We start from the raw sequence: 18,340 nt of genomic DNA on the forward strand, positions 1-18,340 counted from the left end.
CCTTGAATGGAATGACAGGTCTTATTGGGTAAGGTGTGTCATTGATGAAGAGGTGGACTTAAGCAGTTATAAGAGTCACCATAAATCAGCACTTAACAGGTTATACTAATCCTTAATAAGGTGACTTTTCAAAAGGGCTTAGGAACCAGAGCGGAATTTATACCACCTCTGGAAAAACCACGATTGAAAGTGGTTCATTGTATCCGCCTTCCCCACTCAACTTCTATTACAAAGCTCATTACAGATTCAGGTTGGCCAAGGGTCAAATTAAGTCAGGAAGCTAGTAAAATAGAAAGCAAACAGGATTTGGAGTAGGGAACTGGGTTCAAACCCAAGTTTAGGCAAGACACTTCACAAACTGTCAGTCACAATTCTCTCATCTGTAAAATTAAAAAAAAAAACTGGACTGAATGAGCTCTAAGGTCCAACACTAAATTTTCTGACCATCCCTAAATAAGTTCCACATATCACTGACACATGGAAACCCCATCATACTATTTCAATTACTACCCGCATTAGATTGTAAACTTCTGGAGGGCAGGAACTGTCTTTTGTCTTTTTTTGGTAGCCCCAGCACTTAGCACAGTGACTGGCACACAGTAACCCTTAATAAATGTTTACTGACTGATCAATGGGTCTATGCAGAACAAACATCGATTTGGCTGAGAAGGCAGCAGGAAAACGGCTTATAAAATTATGCCCTTCAGAAATGAAGGCAGATTCTGGGGATTTACTCAGGCCAAGGAGCCACAGAGGCTCTGGGAGAAAGGAAGGGTTTTGGAAAGGATAAGGGAGGGTTAGTGCAAGGGGCACCAGGTTTTGGATGTTGACAAAGACTTGAATTTCCTATTCTTGGACATACGGCCCAGCCTGGCCACGCATTTTCAAAGACATCAAACTAACAATGCTATTATGTCAGCATATTGCGTGAAACCATCCAAGGGGGCTAGCTCAGTTGTAGAGGTCAGAATGACCTGCTCCAGCATAATGCATCAGGCACGTGCTATAAACTTTCCCACTAGATGCACAGACCAGCGGGAAGGAGCTGCAAGCAGCTCCCTCCCAAGTGGAGTACTGCTTTCTGTAACTAATGTTTCAAGGTGTCTGACTAAACCCTCAAAAGCAAGGGAGTGTTAAAGCTAACACTCTCGCCTTCAACTGGGCAGACAAATGTGTCCCTAAGGGAGGCGCCAGCCTCAACAGGAGCTCAGCTCCACTCCCAGTGAGAGCTAGGAGTTAGATGAAAATCGGACGGACCCAGATAAATCAAGTCAACAAGCATCAATAAAGTGCCCTGCTGTGTGCTAAGTGCAGGGGACAGAAAGAGAACACAGTCCCTGCTCTCAAGGAGCTCACAATCGAAAGGGGGAGAAAACATGCAAACAACAGTACAAACAAGATTCAGAGAGGTGAGCACCTCCAGTAAACAGCCTCAAGGCAGCCCTGGAGGTGGTCGCGTTTTCACCCTCCACCGACAGCCGGTCGGGTCGCTTCCCTTTGCAAACCCAAGCTAGCTCACCCCGGGAGCAAAGACCCACAGCTGCCCGGACTTAGAGTGGAGGGCGAGGAGGGAGGTTGGGGCCAAGGCTGCAAGTACCCAGGAGAAGCACCCCCTCCCGCCATCCCCAGGACCGCTCTCCCGCCCTCTCTCGGAGGATAAAGAGGAGAGAAAGAGAGGGAGAAAAAGGCCTGTCCAGACAGCCCATCCTTTTTCTCCCGGGCGGGGAGGGTGGGTCTGGGGTACGAAGGGCGCCGGGGCGGCAAAAGCCGGATATAGTGCGGAGGGCAGCAGCGGCAGCCCTACCTCCTCCTCCTCCCCCCCCCTTCCCCGGAGCGCGCGCGCAGCGGGGGGCGCCGGGCTCCGAACGTGAGCCCGGGAATCTGGGAAGCGGGACGCGACGGCCAGCTAGGGGCTCGGCCCACGCGCCCCGGCGGCGGCAGCATCTCCCCGTCGTCTCAGGCCTGCAAATGCCGCCGCCGCAGGCCGCAGCCTGGACCAGCCTCCTGCTCGCGTCGGGGCCGGGACGGCGCAGAAGAGAAGGGTACTGGGTGCCGGGCGGGCAGCTGCAGCGGCCAGCCCCGACTGCCCCTTTGCCCTGCCTCCCCCCCCCCCCCGCCCCCCAGCAAACCACCCCGGGGGGGCCCTCCCCCGCAGCCGCAGCGCCCGGTGTCATTATAGAATTCCGGGGGCGGGGAAGCCCACGGGGGGGGGGGGACAAGGGGGGCGGGGCAGGGCCGAGAGGAGGAGGCGATGCTTGCACACCGTCTGGGTGTGCTCGGAGGGAGGGGTGCTAACGGGGGCTTGGGCACCCCCGGAGCTTCCCATCCCCGCCTCCACGGCTGCAGCAGTAGCACCACCTGCGGAGCTGCAGCGGACAGCCACCCACTTTCCTAAAGCCCCTCCAAGACCCCCCCCCCCACCCCCCCCCCCCCCCCCCCCCCCCTCCTCCCGCTATACGCACCAAACCCCCGCACAAGTTGCAGGTCCCACCCGCCGCGGGTCACTCACCCTCATCCCGTTCAGCGAGCTCTGGCCGTCAGGCCGGGGGGACAGAGATGACCAAAGCACCACCAGCCCCAGAAAGCTTCCCACTACCAGCAAACTGCGTAAGATGAACCCGATCTTCAGCCTCATCTTCCTCCGCTGGCAGCAGGAGCAGCAGCAGCGGGAGACACACCAGCCCCAGCGCAGCCGCCGCCGCCGCCACCACCACGGCTTTTTCCCTCCCTCCTCCTTCCACCCCCCTCTCCCTCCTCCAGCCCTGCTCCTCGGGCTGCACTCCTCCTCCTCCTCTCCCTCCTCCTCCTCCCCTCCCTCCTCCCCTGCTACCGCGGCCGCCCTCTCCGCTCACTCCCTGCCTGCCCTTGGCAGCTCCCAGATCCGGAACTCCCCTATGCTCTCCACCTTCCTCCCTTAACTCTTTTTCCGCCTGCCGCCCCCTCCCAGCAGCCCGCCCGCCGCCGCCGCTACAGCTGCTTCTCGGGGCTCTGAGCACCAACTCCTCTACTAGCTTCTGGCTCGCCGGATTCTTCTCTTTCGCCGCTCCAGCCCCCACAAACGAGACTCTCGGGGCTCCGCGCCGACGCGCCCCCACCAACCTCCTTCCCGAGCCGTGCCAAGCTCTGCCCACCCTCGACCCCCAGCCTCCAGCCTCCTTCTCCGCTGGGTGCAGCCGACCCTCTCTCCTAGCTAGCGGGCGGGCTCCCCAACCTCAAGCACCCAACTCTCCCGGCCCCTTTCTGCCCCCCAGCCCAGCTTCTCTTGTGGCAGTCTCATCCCCGCGAAAAGCTACACAAACTTCCTCCCTCCCTACCCCACTTCTTAGGATTATTAATAACTTCTTAAGAGAGAAGTCACTGGTTTTCGGTTCCCCTGTTTTAACATTGAGGGTTAGCCCACTATGGGCTTTGACCTTCGCCATAGTAACCCAGCGCCCCCAAACCCCAGTAGGGAAGACCTGAAACCAGGAAGTCTAGAGCAACTGCAGCAGCAGCAGCTCCACGTGGCTGATTTGTAGCCCCGAGGATTTTTTCTTATTGATTGTTCTCGCTTTTTCACCCGGCTCCTTAAGGAGGTGGATTTGTTACTGAAAGGCCCAGGTGAGTTGTGCAAATATGAGACTGCCTGTGCTGGCTGGAGAGGCTCAATTGTAAAACCTGGTATTTCACTTTTTCATGAGTGAGATAGAAGCAAGGCTATGTTTCCACCATCCTTCTTTCCTTTTATGTCACGTTCTCACTCTGCAAATAAAGGCAATATTGAAACTTAGCAAGTCTGGGAACTTGACTCCGTTTTTATTCGGAGAAATGATTTTTTTAACCTCTCTTTTGCAGTTTTCCTCCCCCTAGTTATCAGCCATCCCCAGCCTCGTTTCTACAACTTCCCTCCCTCCCCCCCCCCATTTGCTTGTTGAAAGGCTTAGGAGACCAAATCTGTAGAGTGGGGGCCATGCCTTTATGTGTTCCATTACGGGGCTTCAGTAAATGTTACACCGAATGTCTCCACCCTAAGGAAATATTCTTTCTCCTCCTTTCTGCTCAAGCTGTCATCTTTATTATACCAGGAAGTGGCAAACAGCCCTGTCCCATATTTAGCAAAACAATACTGCAGGAACCAAAAAGAAAAAAAGAGGACCCGAGGACAATTCGGGTAGACCTCTTTTCTGTTAATATTTACTTTGTTGAATGAATTTTTTTGTTGTTTTTTTAACTTACATCTTAAGGCTTGGGGCAATGGTGAAAGGATTTGGGGGGATAAAAGTCAGTTCATTTAGAGGAATGGTGTTCCACAAGTGATGAGAGAAGACATTCATTTATATGGAGGTTTTAATAGAGAGACTGATATATTTTTACATTATTAGGGAGTCAGAAGTTACCTTTTACTAGGGTTGCAGCATACTGAGGCTCATAAGAAAAACTGAAAAATGTGGAAACGTCTTCCAGGTTGCTCAGATTAATTTGCAAAAGCAAATAAGAATATGGGAGGATCCCTCTACATTTTAAGCATTTTGGGGATGTCTGAAAAAATAGAATCACAAATCCATGGAGTTCTTACTTTTAGAGGTAATTGAATTTTTAAAGGCCTTGATGTTTTTGGCTCTAACAGTGATTAATCAAAATGCAAACCAAAATTGTGCCACTCCCAGCATTTGCTGTTTCTTGTCCAGGTTTCTTTCTGTATCTCTATAAATCACCTGTTCAAGTGTGAATGTCATTCAGTTTCCATTTATGGTGACTATATTCCTTGGGTGGAGATTTGGGATAAATATCCTCTTGGAGATGTTGAGAAATTTGAACCTGGCACTACTTGGAACTAATAGAATATCAACCATCAGACTAATCGACTTTGGTTACTGTGGACTCAAGGTACATTTGAACCAGTGACCCTTAAATTAAAGGCTTACATATCCCATTACCAATCCCCTAAATCATTTACTCCCTCCCCTTGGAGAATTTAGAGAAAGCATATCTGGAAAGTATCTATAGTACAAAAAAATTTTTTTACAATGTTGAAATAAAGCAATATTAACAAAGGTATAAAAAGTTCAGTGCTGTAAGATTATTCATTTTATTGAGCATATACTGAGTATCTCAAAGGGGTAGATGGTGCAGTGGATTAGAGCTCCTTGAGTCAGAAGACTACAGTTTAAATTCAGCCTCAGATACTTCTAGCTGTGTGACCTTGGACAAGTCACATAACCTTGTTTGCCTCAGTTTCTTATCTGAAAAAGAAGCTGGAGAAGGAAATGGCAAACCACTCCAGTTTCTTTGCCAAGAAAACTCCAAATGGGGTCACAGAGAGTCGGACATGACTGAACAATAAAGATGTCTCAAAAGTCTTAGTGCAGTTCATAGCTTTAATACTTTAAATAGTAGCTTAAATAATAATGTCAATATGACCAAAGCAACTTATTGTTTCCCCCAACTCACCCCTCTTCTGAATGCTTCCCTCTTGCTGTGAAGATCTCCTTCCAGGCATCTAGAGTCACAACCTTGGTAAATTCCTTAACTCCTCTCTTTCTCACTCACTATGTTCAATCTGGTGCCAAGTCTTGTTGCTGTTGGGAGGCCAAGAACTGGTAAGTGCCCATCTTAGCTCTAGTACTACTTGTAGGACCTTAGGCAAGTCACTCAACCTGGGCCTTAGTTTCCTGGTCTGTAAAATGAAGAAGTTGGACTAGATGATCTTGAAGGTCTCTTTCTACAATCCTGTGAACATCTCCCCCATTTGTACCCTACTTGGAACAGTCACTAGGCTAGTTCAGGCTCTCATTACCTCTCCTTGCCTGGACTGTGGCAATGGCTTCCTAATTGGTCTTACTATTTCCAGTCTCTTAAGTTATCTTCTAAATGGCTACCAAAGTGATATTCCTTAACCACAGTTATGATCACAGCACCACTCCCCTCAAGAAACTCTAGTGACTCCCTATTGCCATTATGAAAAAGGCAAACTCCCCTATTTGGCATTTGAGGCCCTTCATGCTTGTTCTGGCCCACCCTGCCAGGTTTATTACACATTTCAACCCTTCATACATTCTACAATGCAGCCAAATTCACCTGCACGCTTCCTCTATGTCCATCTCCATGCTTTTATAATCCCTTCCCATTTCCATCTCTTAGAATCCCTCGCCTCCTTCAAAGCTCCAGGTGCCACGTCCTACCTGAAGCCTTTCCTGATCTTCCAGCTAGTGCCTCTCCCTAAAAATTGCTTTGTATGTATAAATATAGCTGTGTACATACACATTGCTTCCCAGAATCAAACAGGTAGGCATTTAATTTTTGTCATTTTATCCCCAGTTCCTGGTAGGTGCTTAATAAATGCCTGTTGATTTACTGGTTGATACAGAGTCATCTTTTTTCCCAGGGTCAGTATATCTTAATTTAAGCAAAACCAGTACTTGGATCTGAACAAATGACAGATTACTTAATAGCTAGCATTTATATGAGCAAGTAGGTGGCAAAATGGATAGAGTGCCAGGTTTGGAATCAGGGAGACTCATCTTCCTGAGTTCAGATCTGGCCTCAGGAACTTCCTAGCTGTGTGACCCTGGGTGAGTTACTTAACCCAATTTGCTTCAGTTTCCTCATCTGTAAAATGAGCTGGAGAAGGGAATGATAAAGCACTCTAATATTTTTGCCAAGAACACCCAAATGGGATAGGATCATGGAGAGTTGGACATGACTACAATGACTGAACAACAACAGCATTTATATAGTGTCTCTTGCAAAGCACTTTACACATTTTTTTTTCTTTTGATCCTCGTGACAACCCTCCAAGGTAGGTGATATTATCATCCCCATTTTCTACAATTGAGGAAACTGGAGCAGAGGTTAAGACTCTCCTAGGGTCACACAGCCAATAAGTGTCTGAGGTAGGATTCAAACTCAGGTGTTCCTCCCTCCAAGTCCAGTATTCTCTCCACTAGCTGCCTACTCTCTGTTTTCTCCATTGGTGCATATCACAATCTACTCGTGACCTCTCATCCTCCCCTAAGTCTCCCACAGGGAGTCTGCCCAACATGAGGGGGTCCTGGGTATTTCCACATCATGTGGGTACCAGGGCAGTGGATGGGCCTTCCATCTCTCATTCTGTGTTTCTGCTTCACAGCTGGTCCCCCCTCTGTCTGTAGGGAATCCCCCTTGTTTGTTCTTTGTTCAGTGACAAGAGAGCCATTGTTTTATCCCTCACTTGGTATTAATAATCAGAGGCTCATGGAACAAAGTTATTCTGTTGTTGCTGTGTTAAGGAATCTTTTATGATCTTAGCATGTGAATTGGAGACTCCTTTTAAGAGAAGAGCCTTTTGGAGGAGATCTCAACCAAATAAAATAGATGGTTCAGTGGATAGAGTGCTGGGCCTGGACTCAGGAAATATGAGTTCAAATGTGGCTTCAGACACTTACTAGCTGTGTGACCCTGGGCAAGTCACTTAACCTCTATTTGCCTCAGTTCCTCAACTGTAAAATGGGGACACACTGAAGAAAGAAATATCAAAGCACTCCACTACCTTTGCCAACAAAACCCCCTGGACAGTAGTCCACAGATATAATGAAGAGTTGGACACCACTGAACAACATACGATGGGATTTTATGTTCTTTGAGCCTTTTAATCAGTTCTGTGAATGTAAAGAAATGACATGCTATAGAATATCCTTTGTGGAAGTTTCCCTTTCCTCCTATTTTCATATTTCATTATATTAGTAGTTAGTTATATACTGCTTTAAGATTCACAAAGCATTTTGCAGATATTCAATTCATTAATTCAACTAGCATTATTAAGATATTGTGTGACTCTGGACAAGTCACTTAATCTCTCTGAGGCTCAGTTTCCTCACCTGTAAAATGAAGAGCTGGAACTCAAATTCCAACTCTAACCCTTTCAGTTCTAAATCTATGATCCTAAGTGTCTGCTATATGTCAGAACTCAGGTTAGGCCTAGGAAATTAAAAAAAAAATTAATAGTTGCTGCCCTCAAGGAACTTACATTGCGTAGGAAAAAAAAAACATTGAAAATAAAATGCAAATCATATAGAAAATAGTTTCCTTTAAGGTATTGGTACTAGCAGCTAAAGTTCAGGTAGACATTGAAGGAAACAATGAATTCTATGAGGCAGAGGTGAGGAGGGAGTGATACCAGCGTGGAAGACAGCCTGTGCTAAGGCATGTCATGTATGGCGTAAAGCCAGTGGGCTAGGTTAGCAGGCATTTAGAGTATATGAAGTAAGCCTAGAAAGGTAGATTGGAGTGAGATTATAGAAGGCTTTAACTGATGAACAATGGGTTTAGATTTGGTCCTAGAGACAATAGGGAACCCCTGGAGCTTTTTCTGTAGGAGAGGCCCAAGGTCAGTTCTAGACTTAAGAAATTATCAATTTCATGACTGTTCAGAGGGTGAATTGGAGGCAGAAGAGATGAGATGGGGAAAGAACAGTTAGGAGGCAATTACAGTAATCCAGGCATGAGGTAATGGGGTTCTGAACTATGGTAGTAGCTGTCTGTGTGCATGGAAAAAAGGGGATGGCTACATGGAACTTTGTGGAGGTATGCTAGATAAGTCTTGGCATATGATTGGATGTGAAATAGGGAGGGCGATCAAGGAATCAAAAATGACTGAATTTTCAAATCTGAGTAACTGGAAGAATGGTTGTGCTTTCAACAGAAATGAGAAAGTTTGGAAGATGGGGGAAGGGACAGTTTAAGGGAAAAACAAAATGAGTTCAATTTTGGACATGCTATATTTAAGGTGGCTAGATTACATAGTAGAGAGTGCCAGACTTGAAGTCAGGAAAACCTGAGTTAAAATCCTGCCTCAGATACTTTCTAGATGTATGACCCTGGGTAAGTAACTTAACCTCTCTCTCAGCATCAGTTTCCTCATCTGTAAAATGGGGTTTATCACACCTACATCATAGGGTTGTTGTTGAATCAGGCACTTTGCAGACCTTAAAGTACTATGTATCTGTATATCTGTACACACACACACACACACACACACATACACACATATATCATATACATGTGATATATATATCACTTATTATTATAATTAATACCTAGATGTAGATGTCCTAGAGGTAACTTGTTATGTGGGACTAGAATTCAAGGGGTAAGGATATACAGGCTTGCAAACTCTACATAATGGTCAGAATCTAACCCTTGGGAACTAATGACATAACCAGGGTGCTGGAGAAGGGAACAGAGAGAGAAGAGGACCCAAGACAGTCCTTAGGTATATCTTTTTCATATAGTTACAGCAGGGATGGTGGTCTTGTAAAGGAATAGTTAGACAAGGAGGTGGAGAACCAGGAAAACCTAGGGCAGTGTCAGCGGTGTCAAATGCTGTAGAGAGGTCAAGAGGGATAAGGCCTGAGATAAGGTTGCCAGAGCTGGTGATTGAGAAATTATTGGTAACCTTGGAAACGGCAGTTTCAGTCAAGCAATAAGATTGGAAGCAATTACCCAAGGTTGAGAATTCTGTGATGAGAGAGTGGAGGTAAAAAAGAATAGACAGCATTTTCCAGGAGTTTGGAGAAGAGATACAGGATGTTAATGAGAGAATAATAGGATGGAGGAAGTTTAAGGTTGGGGGAGATCTGAGTATGCTTTTAAGCAATAGGGATGGAACTAGTGGATAAAGAGGGTTGGAAAACTAGACAGAGACATTAATTAAAGGGTCAATCTACTGGAGGGGGTAATATGATCAAGGGCCCAAGCAGAGGTGCTGCAAGGGGAAGAGCCACCTCTCTCTACCAGACTGGAACAAAGGAGGCCAGAATGAGTGACGATGTTTGAGTGATTTTTCAGTGTAGAGTTAGAGAGAAGGGGGAGCTTGAGACAGATAGCCTTAATTTTTTCAGTGACATATTTGGTGAGGTTACCTGCTGAGCAGGAAGGGGGAGGCAGTGTTTAAGGATCACTGATGCTCACGATAGCCCTGTGAGGTAACAAGTTCCAAGAATTTAAGTCATTTGAGCATGATTACACAACTCTCAAGGGTCAGAGGCGAGATCTGAACCCAGATCACTCACGACTCCCAAACTTTAGCAGGGTTCATAGTTACTGATGTCCTATAAATCACTTTTTTTCTTTTTTGGTCTTAATATCGTTGGTGTTTTTTATGCAGTTGCTCAGTCATCTTCCCCTCTTTCAGATGTCCTGAGAAGTGATCATTCAACACCCTCAGAATTATACTTACTTCTTATTCTTATTCTATATTGCTTCTTATACAGAGCTCCTCTGCCTCTCTTCATTTGCTCAGGTCCAGCTGCTTCTCCAGTCTTCATTTCCTTTAATGCCATTTCTGTTTCCTCCTGTAGCAAAGCACATCAGGGACTACAGTGTTAGAGTCCAAATGTTGTGACTCCCCTGTCATAGATGAGAAAATATTTTCTCAGAGAAATGATGACAGTTGGAAGAAAAAGCTAGGGGGTGATTATTATTTGATTTACCAAGTAATTCACAACATCCTGGAGCTCTTCCACTGGTTCTTTTTAATATTTCAGGGTTACCAGGATAGTACTTAGGATTTCTTTCCAGTTTTCTTTCCTTGTTACGTGACCAGCCCACCTTTTCTCATCATCCCTGTATTAGTTTTGGAGTCCTCTCCATGGAATGGTGGATAGAGTGCTGGGTTTGGAGTGAGGGAGCCCTGGGCTTCAATTCCGTTTTAGATATTTGTTAAATGTGTGATCCTTGGGCAAGTTGGATCGATCTCTCCATGCCTCAGTTTCTTCATCTGTAAAATTAAAGAATTGGATTCCTTGGCATCTAAGATCTTTCCCAATACTAAATCTGTGATCATCTCTCATCTGAGGAGGTGAGTTCAAATCTCACTTCTGATACTACTTTTGTGACCTTAGGCAAGCCCTAGACCTCAGTTCCCTCACTTGTAAAATAGGGGAATTGAAATAGATAGTTTTTGAAGAGCCTCATATGAATTTAAAACCTGTCCTGAGTTTAAATACAGCCTTAAACACTTACTGGCTGTGTGACTCTGGGCAAGTCATTTAACCTCTCTTTGCCTAAGTTTCATCAACTGTAAATGGGCAGCTAGGTGGTGCAGTGGATAGAGTGCCCAGGCCTGCAGTCAGGAAGACTCATCTTCATGAGTTCAGATCTGACCTCAGGCACTTATTAGCTGTGTGACCCTGGGCAAGTCACTTAACCCTGTTTACTCCAATTTCCTCATCTGTAAAATGAGCTGGAGAAGGAAATGGCAAATTACTACAGCATCTTTGCCAAGAAAGCCCCAAATGGGGTCACAGAGCATTGGACATGACTGAACAATCACAATTCTGTTGCAGCTATGTTACAAACTTGTTCAACCATTCCCCATCAACTATAAAATGGGGATAGTACCGTGTTTCCCCGATAATAAGACACCGTCTTATTATTTTTTTTGGAAAGAAAAACACCAGAGGGCTTATTTTCAGGGGAGGGCTTATGTTGTCCTGCCTCAGCTCTCCTCTGCGGCACTGCTCTCAATGGCACCAGCAAGCAAATCACTGGAGAAGAACAGGATAACGCGCTCACTGCTGCAGCTCTGATTGGATGTAGCTCGGAGCGCGGCGTGCGTTTCACCGGGGGGGGAGGTTGGGGGACGGTGCATACAGAGGGTACCATAATGTAGCGTGTAGCACAGGGGATCACCTTCACTACAGTAGCAATCTCAATAGGTCTTATTTTCGGGGGAGGGCTTATTTTAGAGGAATCTTACACAGTAAGGGGAGGGCTTATTTTTGGGATAGGTCTTATTATCGGGGAAACACGGTAGTAGCAGTTACTTTGAAGTGTTGTGAGGATCAAATGAGATAATATTTGAGACAAATGAGATAAAAAAAGCACGTAACACATTGCCTGGCAAATAAGTAGGAGCTCTATAAATGCTTATTCCCTTTCCTTTCCATTATAGATTTAGATCTATGTTCCAATGGAGTCTGGGATTGAACACATGCCCTCATTTCCTTTTGTTCTACTTCTTGTTGCAAGTTTATAATATGAGGTAACCTACTTAAAACCATCATGAAACTTGCCTTTGGCCTTCAGAAAAGTTTTAATTTTGATTCCTCTGAAATGAGAGCATTCTATGATTCTCAGTCAAATGGCATCACGTTGTGGATATTGAAGATAAAGAAATAGGGTTTGTGGCATTGAAAGCATTGTGACATTTCCCCATTTCAGTCACATCCAGCCTAATCTGTCTATCCAATTCTTGACTGAGTTCATTGTCTTGCATCATTGTGATAGTAATGGCATTTAAAGATTCCCCCTGTATTGGCTTGGTTTTCAAATTGATTGTGTTAAAACCCAGAGCTTGTTAATCCCACCTGTGGGATGGACTTGTTGATGTGAAAAGAGAGTCCTGAACTGGGAGGAGCTGGTGATATAGATTTGGAGAGACAAGAGAGAGGCAGAAGAACTTTTTTGGAAGCAGCACCTCGTGGAGGCAGAGAGAGACTGAGAGCATTGCTGAGTGCCACTTTGAATTGCCTTGGACTTTTGAGACCTGCCCCCTTAGCTGCCAAGGACTGAGGAGACATGGCTGTTTTGCTGGTACTTTGTCTGTCTGTTTTGATGTTGTTTTGCCAGATTTGTCCACTGGTGAAAGACAGTCCTTTTGTTGAAGAAGTCCTGGAACCTGGCTGCTGGCTAAGAGATCCTGAGACTGTCCTGCAGACAGAAAGTGAATACTGTCCACTGGTGAAGGACAGTGCTGTTGTTGCAGGGGTCTGGAGACTGTCCTGCAGACAGAGTGAATACTGTCCACTGGTAAAGGACAGTGCTGTTGTTGCAGGGGTCTGGGAACCTTTCTGTTGGTTCAGAAGCCCTGAAGAAGGATTTTCTTGTTGTATGTTTACAGAAATCCTGGGAGAGGGTTTTGCTAATGTTTTCAGGGGTTCTAGGACTGTTCTACAGGCAGAGGATGAATTAATGAAGAGACTGGCAATGTATCTTGTGGCCTTGCTAAGCCTTGTCTCCCCAGGAACTAAGATTGCTGAGAACTTGCCTCCTGTCAAGATGAAGAAAAGACCTCGATTTGGGTATTAAGTGCTGTGCTTAAACTTGATGTAACTCTGGGGTAGATTCAATTGTGATCCAGGGGTGGGGAACTTTTGACCTTTTTGTGTTCTATGGTTGAGCAAATGAATGTACTTTACTTATGTTTGGAAACTAATCTCCATTTGAGAAGAGGGGCTTTGTGGTGGACGAAATGAAGGTACAGCCTAGGGGTGGAGGAGTATTCAGAACAGGGACTTTGTAATTGATTGAATGATTGGAAGGTCCTGGGGTGGGGTAGTACTTGGAGATTATTTAATCACACTTAGTAAATGCTGTATTTTGAATGATGTCATGTTTTGATCTTCTCTGTTCTTGGTTGGTTACTGAGTAAAATGGAGAGCACCTATGCTGGTATTCTGAACCTTGGGAAGTTGCCTTTCCTTGGCATTACATTACAATCATCTGCCTAGGATACAGCTCTCTATGTCAAATTGTTGTTCAGTTCACTTGTTTCAGTCATGGCTGACTATTTGTGACCCTATTGGGATTTTCTTGGCAAAGACACTGGAGTAGTTTACCATTTCCTTCTCCAGCTCATTTTACAGGCAAAGAAACTGAGGCAAACAGGGTTAAGTGACTTGCCCAAGGCCGCACGGCTAGTTTTTGTGTTAAGTGTCTGAGGAAGGATTTGAACTCAGGTCCTCCTGACTCCAGGGCAGGTGCTCCACTCACTGTGCCACTTCGCCACCCTAGAGCAAGAGTTCTTAACCTTTTTTATGTCATGGAATCCTAGGGAATCTAGTAAAGCCTGTGGACCCCTTCTCAGAGTAATATTTTTAAATCTATAAAATAAAATACATAGAATTACAAAGAAAAATAAACACTGAAATATAGTTATTATTACTATTAAAATTTTTTAATAAAAATTTTTAATTAAATTATTAAAATATTTTTAAAATTTGTGATGAATTTATCTAGGGGTAGGTCTAATAATGGTAGCAATTTAAAAATAATCGTGAGCATAAATGATATTTTGAGATTTCTGTGACAACTGGAAAATGATATGAAAGTATCTGATTTCTCTTGGTGACAAAGACAAAGGCACCGCTAATACTGCCATGCTTTGTTGCCTACATTCATAACTGAAGGAAATGCTAAAATTTAGTTCAAGGTTAGAGAAAATATAAAAAATTAAACTGTGATTTTTTTCCCCTTCCCATCCAAGCTCATGGACGTCCTGAAATCTATTCATGGATTCCTGGTTAAGAGCACATATTTTAGAGCCAGCTGAGCCTGGAAAGGAATTCAGAGATCATTAGTCCTAGGAGCATACTTGTCATCTCAGGCGTGCCAGTAGATAAGAGGCAGCATGGGCCACTAGAATGAATACTAGATTTGTATTCAGGGGACCTGGGTTTAAATCCTAGCTCTGTCACTTCAAAAATAACAAACATTTATAGAGTGCTTTAACTTTCCAAACTATTATTCATCTCCAAAATGAGGGGCTAGAAGTGAAGGCCATCTGGAGTCCCTTCCCACTTTATTTCACTTTATATTTAATGTCTGCTTTACACTGCCCTGGTCAGACCCCACCTGGAATACAGCGTTCAGTCCTGGGGACCACATTTTAGGAAGGATGTTTGACAGAACCGTGTGTATCCAGAGGAGAGGAGTGAGGGGGCTGGAAACCATGATGAAGGACCTTGAACTGTTTAGCTTAGAGAAGAAATGACCTAGCTGGTACAATGATTGCTGTGGATTAGATTTGTTTTGTCCCCTCACCTCTCCACCCCCAAGGTTTGTCACTAGAAGAGATGTGTTGAAATTGCAGAAAGGCTGATTTCCATAAGATTAAAGGAAAAGCTAATAGCTGTCCAGATATGGAATGAGCTGCTTCAGGAGGTAGTAATCACCCATTAATGGATATTTTCAAGTAGAGAATGAATAACCACTTGTGATGCTTGCTATAAAGGAGATTCCATTTCAAGTTGGCTTAAATGACCTCTTGAGGCCCCTCCCGACTCCAACATTCTGTGACCCTCTGCCTCAGAGTAATAATTTACTGAAATCTAGGTTTACATAAAAAAATAGTAAAATACATAATGTGTGGTCGTGCATGACTTTAGTCCCTGCTACTGAAGAGGTGGAGGCTGGTGGATTGCTTGAGTCTGGTTCTGAGCTGCAGTCAGATTGAGGCTGATTGGGTATCTGAATTAAGTCCAACACCAATAAGGTGAGCTGCTGGGAGCAGGGAGCCACCAGACGGCCTAAGGAGGGACAAACTAACCTAGGTCAGAAAGGCTCCAGTGACTTGAAAGTCACTCCGGTGACAGGGCTTACAAGGGCTCCAGTGACAATAAGGAACAAGGCTGGGCCCACGAATGTATTTCTAGCCAGGGTAAGATAGGCAGACCCAGTTTCAAAATTAACAATAATAACAGCAACAACAGTGATAATATTTCTCTCTTTCTCTATTCCTTGCCTTTCTCTCAATTATCAAGGGCAGAGTCTGCCAGATACCCTGGTTTGGGTACTAATTATTAGCTGAATTGTATTGAGCAAATCACTCGACCTCTCTGATCTTCAATTTTCCTATGTAAATTTCTCTATGAAATGTATTCCTTCACCCAACATCTCCTTTGTGTAAGAAATGCTCTTGCTAAGTGTTGTGAGTAAAGAAAAAAAAGTCAGCGTTTATGCCTTCATGGGGTTTGCAGTTTATACTAGGAGAGATGGGAAATGTGCAAAAATAACCATAATTGGGTTGCTAGGTGGCACAGTGAGTAAAGCGCTGGCCCTGGAGTCAGGAGGACCAGAGTTCAGTTCCGGCCTCAGACACTTAACACTCACACAAAAAAACTAGCTGTGTAACCTTGGGAAAGTTACTTAACCCTAATTGCCTTCCAAAAGGCAAAAAAAAAAAATAATAATAAATAACAATTATCCAAAGTGGAATATGATAGTGTACATAAGAGAGGTGACAGGAAAAAAAAATATTGATGGATAAGCCAGTAATCTGACTGTTCAAAAATCAAAACAGTGGGCATGGAATTGTCAGTTCTGGGGGGCAGAGAAATCTGTAGTCTTATACTGATGAGTGACAATAGATTCTAATATAAATGTGTTACAAATAAATTGCTGTGGTAATTTGAGTAGAATTCTTCCTTTAAAAAAATCAGTGAAAGACCCATGGAGAAGATGATATTTGAGCTGGACCTTGAAAGAAGAAGCGAATTCTTCTCTTTGATCTCTAAAATCCTATGGCCCAGTGGTTTTTAGAGGTTTCATTTTTGTTTTGTTTTGTGTTGGAAAATTACAAAAGTAATGCTATTATTGCAAGCTTCACTTACAGACGTTCCTTTCTACTTATAACTTCCGTGATACCCTTCACCGGAAGAAACCCACTTTTACATGCACCTGGAATGGATTGCTATTGTCACTGGAGCCCTCACTTGATGTTATGGTTGGAATCTGTGCTCTGTACCTCACCATTTATATGATGTTGGCCATGTTACTGATCTTAACTCAAGCTCTCATTTCCTGATCTGTAAAATAAGGAGGTACAATTAGATAGCCTCTAAGGTCCCTTTCATTTCTAGATCTATTACTCTGGAAAGCACCACCCTACCTTGCTTGAGTTTTTGGTGAGTTTTGAAAACAAAAGTTTATGTTTAAGAAATTTATGAAATTTTGATTTCATATTAAATCTATGAAATTTATCAATAACTATTCAGAAGTTTGTATTAACAAAGTTGCCTTTCATAACTCAGAGTAATCTTGTGTTGTTGATTTAGGAAAAAGAAAGTGTGCATAGGTATAATCAGACATTTCTTAAAGCACAGAGATGTTAAATAAAATGCAATGTTATGGGGTAGTTTTGAAGATAAGCATAAGATAAAAGCATAGGACATAGCTTTGAGGACTGGACTTTAGAATGAAGACCTTAGGTTCTTGTCTCACTAATTATAAAGTGTTGGTCAACTTAATGTGAATCTTGACTTTTCTTTTGGAATCTATCTGTCAAAACTCCTTCTTTTTCACTTTTTAAAAATTCATCTTTGGGGCAGCTAGGTGGCGCAGTGAATAGAGCACCAGTCCTGGAGTCAAGAGAACCTGAGTTCAAATCCAACCTCAGACACTTAACACTTACTAACCGTGTGACCTTGGGCAAGTCACTTAACCCCAATTGCCCTCCAAAAAGCAAGCAAACAAAAAAATTCATCTTCTCTAACCTTTTTTGGGGGTGTCAGTTTCAGAGCTTTGGATCTTCTCATTCCTTAAAAGGAGGTAATGCACTATTCTTTAAAAGGCAAAAGAATAAGAATTTCATAGACATTGATTTTATTCATTAAATTTTTGTTGTTGTTCAGTCATTTCATTCATGTTCAACTCCCATTTGGGGTTTTCTTGGCAAAGATAATGGAGTGCTTTGCCATTCCCTTCTCCAGCTCATTTTACAGATGAGGAAACTGAGGCAAACAGGGTTAAGTAACTTGCCAGAGGCAACACAGCTAATAAGTATCTGAGGTCAGATTTGAACTCAGGAAGATGAGTCTTCCTGACTTCAGGCCCAGTACTCTATTGACTGTGCCACCTAGTAGTCTGTTTACTAAGTTACTAATTATTATTAAAGAAATAATTTAGACAGTGCCAGGGCTTTCCCTGTCTCCCCACCTAACATTTTTAACTGCCACAGAATGAGGACTATCTGATTGCTGTTAGTAACTATTTCTCTGTTCACTAAAATGATGGTTTATCTGCCCAAACTGTCATGTAGTCTTAAAACACTACCTTAACACATTTTTTGCTGAGAATGCTGTTATTTCTTCACTTCATTTCCCACCATACTGCTGAGAACCAGACTCTCTTCTCTGTAAATGGATCTCATAGTATAATTTCATAGAATCTTTGGAGCTTGAAAGAACTTTTGGTATCCACTTTTCATTTTGCAGAGAAGGAAACTGAGGCCCACAGGGGTGGGATATGACCTTGCCCAAATCCAATAGTCAGTTTGTGGCACAGTTGAGGCCAGAACCTAGGGCTCCTCACTCCTACTCCAATGATCTATCCATTATATAGCATTCTGCCTCTTAGCAGGTAGTCAACATGCATTATTTCCATATTTCCTTGTCTCCTAAGGTAACTAGATTCAGAACAGCTAGATACATTTGTTTTTGTTATTTTTGTTTGGGGCTTTATTTCAGAGTGCCAAAGAAATGCTATTTATTTGATTTGGTGTGGTACTTTTTTTCTTTGTAGAAACTCAAAATACTGTTGTTGGTGTTTTAGGTAAATTCAATTTTGCAGAAATTTAACCTACAGAGTACACTGAAGCTTGCTT

At 43.8% G+C, this 18,340-nt stretch overlaps 1 protein-coding gene and 1 long non-coding RNA gene across 4 annotated transcripts in view; one reads left to right on the forward strand and one right to left on the reverse strand.

Annotated features, from left to right (window-relative positions):
* GALNT7 (polypeptide N-acetylgalactosaminyltransferase 7) overlaps positions 1-2,815 on the reverse strand; it is a 204,966-nt gene extending 202,151 nt beyond the window's left edge. Inside the window, exon 1 of one of the 2 annotated variants that reach the window (XM_069096884.1) lies at positions 2,510-2,815. In XM_069096884.1, the coding sequence (XP_068952985.1) occupies positions 2,510-2,635 (126 nt within the window). In that variant the 5' untranslated portion in view covers positions 2,636-2,815. The remainder of the gene's footprint in view (positions 1-2,509) is intronic. The other variant, XM_069096879.1, reaches the window with a different exon arrangement.
* A 116-nt stretch (positions 2,816-2,931) lies between these two features.
* LOC138167945 (uncharacterized) overlaps positions 2,932-18,340 on the forward strand; it is a 32,312-nt gene continuing 16,903 nt past the window's right edge. Inside the window, exon 1 of one of the 2 annotated variants that reach the window (XR_011170002.1) lies at positions 2,932-3,600. This is a non-coding gene — a long non-coding RNA (uncharacterized lncRNA). The remainder of the gene's footprint in view (positions 3,601-18,340) is intronic. The other variant, XR_011170003.1, reaches the window with a different exon arrangement.

Source organism: Petaurus breviceps, unplaced genomic scaffold (genome assembly GCF_028583685.1).
Source record: "Petaurus breviceps papuanus isolate PSGF00001 unplaced genomic scaffold, PetGlider_PUasm1.0 126, whole genome shotgun sequence".
Lineage (NCBI taxonomy): Eukaryota > Metazoa > Chordata > Mammalia > Diprotodontia > Petauridae > Petaurus > Petaurus breviceps.